The sequence below is a fragment of the Lissotriton helveticus genome, chromosome 9 (assembly GCF_964261635.1).
Source record: "Lissotriton helveticus chromosome 9, aLisHel1.1, whole genome shotgun sequence".
In the NCBI taxonomy this organism is placed as follows: Eukaryota; Metazoa; Chordata; class Amphibia; order Caudata; family Salamandridae; genus Lissotriton; species Lissotriton helveticus.
Genome location: NC_136070.1, coordinates 460,186,332 through 460,198,795, shown reverse-complemented (window position 1 = coordinate 460,198,795; position 12,464 = coordinate 460,186,332). Strand labels below are relative to the sequence as shown.

At 44.1% G+C, this 12,464-nt stretch overlaps 1 protein-coding gene across 2 annotated transcripts in view; it reads right to left on the bottom strand.

Moving 5' to 3' along the window:
- The window catches only part of LOC144781424 (inverted formin-2-like), a 273,145-nt gene that overhangs the window by 88,539 nt on the left and 172,142 nt on the right, over positions 1–12,464 (bottom strand). The window contains exons 5-6 of one of the 2 annotated variants that reach the window (XM_078660274.1): positions 11,705–11,738; positions 1,251–1,392 (exon numbers count right to left, since the gene is read on the bottom strand). In XM_078660274.1, coding sequence (XP_078516400.1) covers positions 1,251–1,392; positions 11,705–11,738 — 176 coding nt within the window. Of the gene's footprint in view, positions 1–1,250; positions 1,393–11,700; positions 11,739–12,464 lie in introns of those variants that run through there. The other variant, XM_078660275.1, reaches the window with a different exon arrangement.

Below are 12,464 nucleotides of genomic sequence, written 5' to 3'. Positions count from 1 at the left end.
ACACAGAGTGTGAGGCTCCAGAAAATGCAAGCTGGCGCGTGTGAACAAGACTTGTTGTCCCCTAGCGTGATTTTCGAATGCGGGCTGACGTGAGTGGTCAGAGGGCTGCACTTCAAGTAGATTTGCTGCCGCTAAAGTAGATTTTCTCAGATGGCCAGAGCTCTTGTACAATGCATAGTGCTGTTCACGCTAATTCTCAGTGCAGCTCATGCTGACAGGGCTAAATTGCAGCGCAAGCTGAATATTTTCCGCCTGTTGGTGGACCACCACAGAATCTTGCAGAGTTTTTACGCAACTCCGCAGTATTCCATGAAGTGAAATTCTGCAAGTTTCGCCCACCCTTAGTCAGATCACTAAAATTATAGGAATTCTTAAATTTAAAAAAATCCTGGGACTACTGGACAAGCGAAGCCATCATGAAAAAAACCTCAAGTGTGGTGCATATGTTTTAGTGAGGGAAAAAGGAGGATGACATAGTGGTCAGACTTTCTTTGCATATCTAAAGTTCAAAGTTGCGTTATGATGGAATATACTTACAAACATGAATTAATTGGGTTTTATACTCAGAAAAAGAGTTATTTAGAGTTGTTAATAAGGCAAGTGCTTTCAGCCATGCTTGCAAGCAAGAGTAAAACAAATGTATGTGTTTTTTCCCTGCATTGAAACGTATCTAATGCCAACTTACACAACTAAAAGGCCTAAATGGGGCGATTTCTTTTAACATTTGCAAAATTTAAAAAAAATAGCTATTTTTACGTTGGAGCACTTCATGTGCCTCATTAGGTCATTCTACATAGGACTATATCACAAGAGTGACAAAAGTTTGTAAGAAAATGGCATCGCTTTGAAGCTACATAATGTACATTTAAAACATACATTGCAAGTAAATGTGTAGTGGTTCAAGGATTGCTCACTGGACTCTCCTTAATTACCAATGACCTTTCACGGCATTTGAACAAACAGCTAATGCGGCCGAAAAGGAAACTGATCGAATTGCCTCATTGGTGTATGTTTTCTTTCGGATCTGCCTCTATGTATAGGGCAGTTGAAGCACCCCCAGTTCAAGTAGCCCTGGTGTGGTACCTAGAATGATCAGCACTGCACATATCCACAATCAAAAACCTGCACTGCATCACTTGCTTAAGGAACTAACGGATGCCTGAAACAAATTAGTTGAAAGGTGTTGGTTTCAATTGCAACGTTGAAAGACTTGTTACTTAATACTTTGTGGTAAAAATAAATCCACTCACCTTATTGAAGAGAGTAGAAAAGACTTCCTGATGACTATTCATATCAATGCCTCCATATAGGTTGAATAATTCCTCATCATCTTCGGCCTTTATTTCTTCAAACACGGAAACCTGGATGTCTAGATCTTCATCCTCGTGGTCCCTAGATTGGGATTGGCATCATAGACGTGTGTAGTAAGAGATTACAAGAGGTTTGGTTTAATATCGTATTTCTACAATAACATCCTAGTGAAATTATAATGCTTTTCATTTCAGATATCTCTCCATAATACGCACAAATATATTCAACTCATCAGACTTGGGTTAACACTCAGTAATAACATTTACATTGATCTTCAAACATTGACTGTTTGTGTCCATTGGGAGATATATACATACCTTAAAAAAAAAAGGCATTTTATCCCCTGATCTATATCAGCAAAAACAAAAGTTGATGGACAAAATGCAGAACCATGTCATAAGTTCACCCCAGTACAGAGATTGGGCCTACCCCATCGTTTTTTTTGCTCACCATGCCATTCCAGTTTGAAACAGCCATATGCAAATCAGTCTTGACCCTGTGCCCAATGGGAACAGTCCAGCTCGAACTGCCAAGCCAGGTCCTCCCTCGACTGGAAACAAGCATCCTAGGACCGGTTTCGGGCTTTCAGCCCTCATCAGCCAGGATAGCTTGATTCCAGTGGCATGGAGAGCACATATCAGAGAAGAAGATCACTATCATTAAAAATCTGCATCTCTATTAAATTGGGGGGCTATTAGGGAGTTGGGATGTGTTGAAGTGCGGAACGTTGGTAGTTGAACAGTTACTCTGTGAGGTAACAAGCCATGGGACATCTTTACAATCTGCAGAAGTGTGGGCTCATTTTGTGTTCTAACAATACTTCCCTAATGGCAATAGTATAAGAAATTTGTGTCTCCAAGTTTATGGTCATAAAGACGTGAATGACTTAATAGGTACCATTCTGAAACGCAAGTATCTTTTCTTGAAGATAGTTTTGTAGAAAGTACATTCAGTTACGATTGGAATCAAAAATAAATCAACTCGTGACTATTTACTATTATTCCTAGGTGTAACCCTCCATTGATTTTCTTCTTCACAATTAAAGCAAAGAGTTATACCTATGTGAGACTTAGACAATAATTGCATAGAAATTATCACAAAATGTAGATGCTATTTAATATTATTTTTTACTGTGTGAAAGACAGACTCACAAAAGGGGAAGCCCTGGGTGAATTGTGATGTGTCTGTCCTCCCAGAACAAGTACAACGAAGAAATATGGTCCCACAGCCTTTTTTCATCTGCTTTAACACAACCGGGACGCAAGGGCTTACATTTAGGCTGTAAGGTAAAATTATACTAAAGAACACTCCTTAGTATTAGGAGCGTTGGTTCCATGTATGAGGAGATATATATATATATATATATATACACACACATAAAACAAAGGGTTAAAATGACGTTATAGTTGGGTAATGAAATGATAAAAACTGAAAACACTGAAATCCAAGTTATAGTTTTGGTGAACCCAGTCATGCATTTCTTATGATCTCAAATATTACATCACTGATGACCAGCCAAGGCCCGTGGAGGGAGTTTTGGTGGGGCGGAGAGGCGGGGCAGGGTGCTAAAAACTGGAGTATGGCTAATTGAAGGTAAGTAAACAGTTTAATTAATAAAACGAATTTCGGAGCGCGCCCTGCATCGCAAAATGCGATGCAGGGTGCGCTACGAAATGTGTTCAATTTATTACATTGTTTACTTACCCTCAATTATCCATACTCCAGTTTTTAGCACCCCCCCCACCAAAACTCCCTCCACGGGCCGTGGCTGCTCATGACACGTTAAATGACATAATTGATAACATCACTCATCACATCTCAGATGATGATAATTACATCATACATTTAACTATTATAAGGTGCTGTGAGTAGTCTGTTGGTTATTTCAGAGTGCTAAATAGGTTATATACACGTGTATAGCTCTCCCCATTGACTGGTCACCAGAGAAACTGTCTCAACACGCACACACACACAGACACAGGAAATGCACAAATGCTGAATTAGTATTTTGAAAAAATCCTTCATCAGTACAATGTCTTTCGGATATGTCCGGCCACAGCTTCATGTAATGTCATGCTAACAGAGGGCGCCAAATTGCAAAATAACTACTGGGTATCGCACTTTTGGGACTCTTCTGTAAATGCACTTTTTTTTTTAACTCCACTCAGCTGCGGCAGCAGGTCATGTGCACCACGCTTATATTAAAATATTTGTAACCACTAGATGACTGGAGGGATTCTATTGGGTGGGGGGAAGATTCATGTTCATAATATTTTTTTCTTCCCAAAAAGTCCAGTCTTTACGTAAACTCAAGCCATTCTTACAGTCACCTTCCCAGTAGGTAGCACGGTTTAGAGCACGTCCTGACTTCTCTCCCCCTCATCGACCACAGCTCCTCAGAGTTATGACCTCCCACTTTATGAACAAACACATGCTGGTAGGAGGTGGGGCAAAAGTGCTCTTCTATCATAATAGGACTCCAAAGCACTAAAGCTTCCCAGTTGCATATCATTCAGTCATTGTGACAGCATCCTACAAGGTTCGTTGACTTGAAGTAATTCAACAAGCTGCCATATTTATCCATCCCTAATCAAATGATAACTGACATACCCATTGCTGGACACAGCAAATCTAACAAGTCAGTCACATTTGGTGGAGGATACCCTTTTGGATTGGTATTCACCCACCAAACAAACAAAATGACTTTAATGTGGGTCGCCACTTCTTTGAACTTCAATCACCTTCTAAAAAGGAGTTCCTACTCTATTCACATTAATAGGATCACCCTTTTAAAGACTTCACATGACCTGAAATTTTGAGTCAAGCGGTTGATAGGTATGCATTTGTCACTGATAGGATACCTTCTGCTAGGCCCCATAGACACCCTCTGGAATTTCAAAAATACACTACACACATTACTGAGATGGGTATAATAGCAAACAACCTTACAACCCCAGTGTGAGCTAAACCACCTCTAACTGTGTCACTCCTACATTCTACATTATTCAACAATCTGCAATGCCTTAAAATCTTCATTGAAGTTCTGGAAATAAACATCCACACCAATAAATAGACGTATTACATACAATGTGGTTATATCATTGTATTACAACTATTTAACAAGTGCATATGCCCAGATATCCACTGATGGACAATCTATTGTCAACAGAAGCTTTGGCTTTTCTTACAGATTTTTTGCATCAGGCCTTGGCTTTAAATCACAAACTACTTTGAAACTGCAACCCATATTTAGTGCGCTCAGCCTTTATCTTCTTTAACATTGAGCACTACTTCAACCCCAAATATGACTCTTAACTATGAACCATGCCGCTTTCAGCATATACAACCACTTTTGCCTCTAGGGCTTACACTATTTCCAATCTATGCACCCACAGGTGTACACACAACTCTGCTGTATATGACAATCAGCCCTTCACTAATAACTTTTAAATGATAAAAGGGTTTATGCAACACAGTGAATAGTAGTATTATAGATAATGTCATTTGAGAGGACATTAGTGATTTTATCAATGATGCTATGAACAGATCTTGAGCGATATGAGTTACTAAGCAGTGCATGATGAGTGCGACAGTAGTGGTTACTTCAAAAAATTATAACTGGCATATTTCCATGGTTTCCCGTTTTTTAAACAATAGTTCTTATCTAATTTCAACACCTAAATACAATGTCGCTTTAATCCTTGGGTTTTTAGTGAATTTTAGATGCATTTTAAAATATGCTAAATTCTTCTTACCATACATAATTTAAAATCACATTGAAGTTCAGTTTTCTTTTATCATATTCAAAGTTGAGCATATGCCAACCCACTAAGGCAACCTTCTCCCCAACTCCTGCTCCACATGGCATTTGGCCATGTGAAGTGGGTAGATTGGCTATTAGGCTTGGCCTCTAGACGGACCACGAGTCTAACCCCATGGGGGCACCCAACCCCCCACTTCACTAAGCCTTCAGCAATGTGCAGCAGGGGGTTAGGCACAGGGCATAGTTTCTGGCCAGGCCCTGGTCCTATTCCCCCATGGGCACCCAATTATTGCCTATGCATGGGCTATTAGTTGGGAAGGATGTAGGTCATTCTCAATTGAGAAGTCTGAAACCTTCCATCTACGGAAAACGAAGTACTTTGTTGTAGCACTTGACTCTCTCATGGTAGTGAGGTAGAGCAGTCCAAGTCCTAATCAGGAGATGTGGTGTGGGCCAGTACCCAAGTCTGCAGATGTGCAACCAACAACACCCAATAAATCCTTGTCCAGTCAGTGATTTTATTAATTAAAAGGAAAAGTACTTTATTACACACACTTTCCCTGCACTCCCTCTGTACTCTGCATTAGCTTACAAATATTTACAACTAGTCAGGTGGAAATGCCTATAGTAACACCCTGCTAAAGGTTCACAAATCAATTGGACCCAAACTCTATAACCACAATATGACCCAGCAAACACTAGAAACAATATAATGAAGTGTAGTTATCAAAAGGTCGGTCTACTGGTTTAGACTGGGTATTAACAATAATGAAAGCAGAAATATTTCTTAATAAGCCAATGCAACACCATTAAACCTACTCAACCCACATTCATTAGGGCATGTAATTACTCGCTGTTAACCTTGTGATTGCCATTAAAGCATTTTAGTAAAGCGTTTTAATAAAGCATGTACACAAGGCTTTTCTTCCCTGTTTTTATCAGGCTGCAAACATAGCCATAGTACCTACCAACATGGGTTGTTGCACTCCCAAGCCGTTATGTAAAAGCACCAGCTTAAACAGCGCTTGACAGCTGGATAATGTCTCCTGATGTTATCAATTCGACCCTACCCTAAGAGTTTTTGGTTGACCATTACACATTTTCAGTGGTACTCCAAAGCCGGTTGTTACACTGCTGACTGCCCCCAAAATGCTTCTCTTGTTAGTGGGGTCCCTACAATCTATGTGTCCACCACCAGAAACTATATGCACATTTTTAGAGTATCCCTGAGGTTTTTTGGTGTTACTATCTCAGCTCATCTTGAGTGGCAGAAGATTAGGATTTGATCCCGAGGACCCTTGGCTATCCTTCTCATTCTGTTTACATTTATTTAAGCCTCATGTTGCAACTTTTAATACGGGTCTTGGTACCCCCATGCTCCTCTGTGGAGCACCTTAACCCCTGGCTCTCCTATGTTGCACTGGAAGTCCAAGCCTGCATGGCCCTGCCAGTTGCCTACCCAGCTGACATTGTACAATTCGATTTCTGTGCCCCCATTCCGGTCAGATATCGGCTGAGGCCATTTTGTGATTGCTGTTGTTGTTTGCTTCCTGTGCCTTCCACGACCAGTCCCCGCCCAGCTCCCGCCTCCCAGCTGACCACCCCTCGCCCCTCCCCCCCTCTCCGTCCACTTATGACAGTTGTTGATTCGCGCAGGGTTCACGCGCAGCGTCCGCGCCCCAGCCGCGCCAAAGGTAAGCCCGTCTACGCCCGTCCGCGCCTGGACCGTGCCCAGCGCCAGACCCCCTGGTCCTCGCAATGCCCAGCCCTCCCGCATTACTTACGACGCCCCCACCCTCCTAGCCCTTAACCCCGGCCGCTTCCCAAACTGCGTCCAAGCCGCTCCTGGACACACCCATGGACCCTTCTCTTGCAACTCCTGCAAGTTCGACAGCACCAAAACCAGCTCCTCATCCACCAACACCAAACATAGACCTGACCCCAACCACCTAAAATGCATCCTGCTCAACACCCGCTCGGCCCACAGACACGCCATCGACCTCTGGAATCTACTAGACACCATCTCACCGGACGTCGCCTTCCTAACAGAAACATGGATGAATACCTCGTCAGCCCGAGACATCACCATTGCCATCCCGGAAGGATACAAGATCATCCGCAAGGACCGCGTCAAGCAAACAGGAGGAGGCATCACTATCGTCCATAAGAACTCCATCCGCATCTCAACCAGCTCAGACGTCAACCTTGCCAGCGCCGAACACCTCCACTTCCAGATCCACACTGACCCCAAGACCACACTCAGAGGCACCCTCCTCTACCGGCCTCCAGGACCCTGTGCACAATTCAGTGACGACATCACTGACTTTATCACCCCACACGCCCTCCCCTCCGAGGACTAAATTCTATTGGGAGACCTCAATTTTCACCTGGAAAAGAGCAATGACAGCAGCGCCACCACCCTTCTGGACAATCTTGCCAACCTCTGACTCAAACAACTTGTCACTACCCCCACCCACATTGCAGGTCACACACTCGACCCCATCTTCACCTCCAGCAAACATGTCTCATTCAGTCACACCACAGCTCTTCACTGGACGGACCACAGCTGCGTTCACTTTACCTTCAATAAGACCACTATCCACAACCATCCTCAACCCACCCTGCGAAGAAACTGGAACAAAATCACCATCGACCAGATCTCCTCATCGCTTCTTCTAAACCCCCCCCCCCACTCCTCAAACCCCGACCAAGCAGCCATTAACCTCACCCAATGGATATCCAACAGCGCCGACATCCTAGCACCGTTGAAAAAACGTCAAAGCAAACTAGGCAGCAAAAACGCCTCCTGGTTCAACGATGATCTTAAGAAATCGAAAAACACTGTCGCTCCCTCGAGAAGGCCTGGAAAAAAAGACCCAAACACCAGCACCAGGGACACCTTCAAAAACGCCACCCGCATACACCACCAACTACTCCGGTCCGCCAAGAAAGCCGCATTCAAAGACCGTCTAGATAACAACGCCCACAACAGCAAGGAATTATTCAACATCGTCAAAGAGTTTACTAACCCCACTGCCAACTCCAACGACATCACCCCCTCCCAAACCCTCTGCGACTCCCTAGCTTCCTTCTTCCACAACAAAATCGCAGACATCCACAACAGCTTCGACAACCGACCCGAAGACCAACCCACCCAACCTTCTGCAGGACCTTCACCCCCCTTGAACATCCTTAACGACTGGAACCCAATCTCCACTGAGGACACCATCCGCCTGATGAACTCCATCCACTCAGGATCCCCAACTGACCCATGCCCTCACCACATCTTCAACAAAGCAGACTCCATCATAGCACCACACCTCCGAGATATCATCAACTGCTCCCTCAACTCCGCCACCTTCCCGGAAAGCTGGAAACACGCAGAACTTAGCGCCCTTCTGAAAAAACCCACAGCTGACCCCACCGAACTCAAAAACTACCGCCCCATCTCGCTTCTTCCATTCCCGGCCAAAGTCATCGAGAGAGCGGTCAACAACCAGCTCGCCACCTTCCTCGAAACCAACAAATCCCTCGACCCCTCACAGTCCGGCTTCCGAGCCAAACACAGCACTGAGACCGCACTTATCGCAGCAACAGACGACATTCGGACTTTACTGGACAACGGAAACACAGTCGCCCTCATCCTCCTCGACCTCTCCGCTGCCTTCGACACAGTCTGTCGTAGCACCCTTCTACAACGCCTCAGAAAGGTAGGAATCCAAGGAAAAGCACTGGAATGGATCACCTCGTTCCTCACCGGAAGAACCCAGAGAGTCCGCCTCCCACCATTCAAGTCAGAGGCCTCCGAAGTCATCTGCGGCGTGCCACAAGGATCGTCACTCAGCCCCACCCTCTTCAACGTATACATGAGCCCCCTTGCGGCCATCGCTCGCCAACACAATCTCAACATCATCTCCTACGCAGATGACACTCAACTGATCCTATCACTCACCAAAGACCCTAACACCGCCAAAACCAACTTACACGAAGGAATGAAAGAAGTAGCCGAGTGGATGAATCACAGCCGTCTGAAACTGAACTCAGACAAAACAGAAGTCCTCATCTTAGGCACCTCCCCCTCCGCCTGGGATGACTCTTGGTGGCCAGAAGCCCTTGGAAAAGCACCCATCCCGACGGACCACGCACGGAACCTGGGCATCATCCTGGACTCCTCACTCTCGATGACCAGACAAGTCAACGCTGTTTCATCATCTTGCTTCAACATTCTTCGCATGCTCAAAAAAACATTTCGCTGGATCCCCACCGTAACTAGAAAAACGGTCACCCACGCACTGGTCACGAGCCGCCTGGACTACGGAAACACACTCTACGCCGGTACCACCGCCAAACTCCAGAAAAAACTCCAACGCATCCAGAACGCTTCAGCCAGGCTCATACTAGACATCCCGCGTAAAGAACACATCTCTGGTCACCTGAAAAACCTCCACTGGCTCCCTGTAAATAAGAGGATTACTTTCCGCCTCCTAACCCACGCACACAAAGCACTTTACGAACTTGGACCCGAATGCCTCAACACACGATTGTCCTTCTACACCCCCTCCCGTCAGCTACGATCCTCCAACCAAGCCCTTGCCACTGTACCTCGCATCAACAAAACCACCATGGGAGGTAGATCCTTCTCCTACCTGGCAGCTAAAACCTGGAACTCACTTCCCACTCACCTTCGCCTTACTCAGAACCACCTAGCATTCAGAAAGCAACTTAAAACTTGGATATTCGACAAGTGATTCCCCACCCTTCCCCCAGCGCCTTGAGACCCTATGGGTATGTAGCGCGCTATATAAATCACTTGACTTGACAATGCCAGCGGGGTGATCAGATACAGCCTTTTACTGCCTGCTTCAGTGCGGTCAGGGTGCATTCTCCAACCTCCCCAGCATGTGGGGTGGTGAAGATGCACCACTTTATCCCAAGTTAGATCAGGGCTCATGTGGGCCCAATACAATCGTGGGGAGGAGGGTCAAAGCACCCCCCGCCCCCCACCAGCCGTTCTTCAGTTGCCTCAGCCCAAGGGACAAGTGAGAGCTCCTTGGGACCCCTTTTCATCATGAAGTATCTACAACATATTAACAAGCGCTCTTTTTGAGTAAAGTTCCAACTTTTTCCCCAAATTGTGTTTATTCCATTCAACTGTTAATTCTGTATCAAAGTGATCTTTCCTATGGGAATTATTATGGAAATCACACGTTTGACAGACCGGTGTGAATCTTCCACGAAGGAGCCAAAGTGGCAGAGCTTTTTTTGGAAAGTTTTGATCAGAACAATCAAACAGTAGCTAAAGTTATTAAAGAAACCCTCAAAAAATCTCTCATTTGGAAAGTCTCGCTAACTATAACTACACAGTGGCAGCCACCACTTCTTAATAAATATAATTTAAATGTGGAAATATATTTTTGAATGTTAGTATCTAACGTGTTATTGTATTTCCTTTCCTGCCTCGATTATTTTCCATGGGATTGTGTTGCAGTACTAGTGCAATTCAGTAGTTGTACAAGTCTGGTTGTTGGTAGCCTTGTTTTGTTATCTTCAGGGCTGTAGTATTTTTAGTGTAGTTTGTGAACAGCAGTTTCCCAAGTCTTTTGTAGATGTGTGTTTGTATCCGCATATCTTTCCTAAACCCATATAGGAGTAGATATTCCCCATTTTCCTACCTCTTCCCCGTCACCTCCTACATTTACTACTGAAACAGACCTACATTTGTGGACACCTCCCACAAAAGACGCAGAGGATTCCAGCTTAGGTGTGTGTTAATTGGATATTTTGGTGTGGGAGTAGTACTATTGTAATATTACTTTGCATAATATAAAACGCAGTTTGTGAACTGGGCCCTTGGAGTTAATCTCTGCTGAACACTAAATGACAGCTTAAAAAAACACGTGGGCAATGATAATAAGGAAGGGGAGTGAAAAGAATCATGGTTTTAAAATACCATATGTCGAAAAAGAAGCAGATTAAGTTAGGCACAGAACTGTAGGCAGTAAAAGACGGAAGAACCAAAAGAAGCCCTGGTGGAAATGCTAACACCAACCCCGCTACCTTTGTCTACTCGCTTCCTCTTTCCACACATCCATTCTTTTCCTCCTTCTCTCTTCTCATCTCACTTCCACTCCACCTTCCCTTCCTTCCCTCTCTCGCTCTCTTTATGAAGCCACCTCATGCCTGCTGAAATTTACCTTGGGAACTGGGAAAAGTGTCAGACACCAGGAGCGTCCCTGTTCTTTACAGACAGGCCTCCAAGTGCTCAGGCCCACCCAAAAACGTTCAGTGGAATAGAAGACATGTACGGCCATGTTTGAAGAAAATGCAGAAAAGCTTGCAAAATAGGCCCACAGAGAGAAGATGCAGCCATTCCTGGCTGGTTTTCTAAATGATCGCCAAGTTGAACTATTTTCTGAAGAAATGCCTAAACAGGTCAGGCAACACAATGGCCAATAAAGAAGGTGCGATTTTGTAGCAGTTAATCACACTTAAATTCACAACATACACAGTTAGAATGCTCAATGCAGCAGACAGCACTGAGGTGCAACATAGGCCATGTGTCCTCAGAAGTGTGAAAAGACAAGGCATAACAAGTGTACATGATGGATACACAAAACGCAAACCGCTTACCTCAGTTTAGTTAAAACGTCCAACAACTGGAGACCTGCAAAAAAATCAATAAATAAGAAAATCAAATATGAAAAAAGAAATGTTTCCGAAAGCCCAAACTTATTTGGACATAGAGAATCATGGTGCATCGTAGTTGCTCGAGGCCAGGGTGCTACATCACCACCAAAATAATTGTTCGGGGGTTCAGAAGGTGAACGATGACAAATTTTATATTGATCTTGCACAGTTACTGTGGATTCAAAGACCCTGACCACATGTCAGGCTCGTTCTTTTGGCAAATTGCAGTTTATTCTTTTAAAACTGTGAACGGTGTTTACTTTGTCTGACTGCATATAAGAGGATGTTGTAAGGTGCTCTATAGGACAATATTGCTGGGCTATAGGACGTGTTAAAGTAAAGTCTGACAAGATGTTGATTTTTTTTTAACACAAAACTAAATTTAAATGCCTGTGCATAAACTATAATATTTCAAAAATCGTTTTCCGTTTTTGTCTCCACATTTTGCTGAATTTTGTTGTTGGCCTTAGGGCCCTGAGCAAGTCACCAGTGTTAATAAGTGCTAAAGTGCATGTGCTTCTTCCTTAAACATGTGTGTGTAATTTGTGTATACCTACTTGACCTATTTATTTTACTTGTATGTTCATTGTAAAGTGGTATACCATATACCAAGGGACTGTAAATTAAATGCTACTTGTTGGCTACAGCACTGGCAAGAATAGTCTTTCAAACCTGTCTCAGGCCCACCACTGCAGTGCCTGTG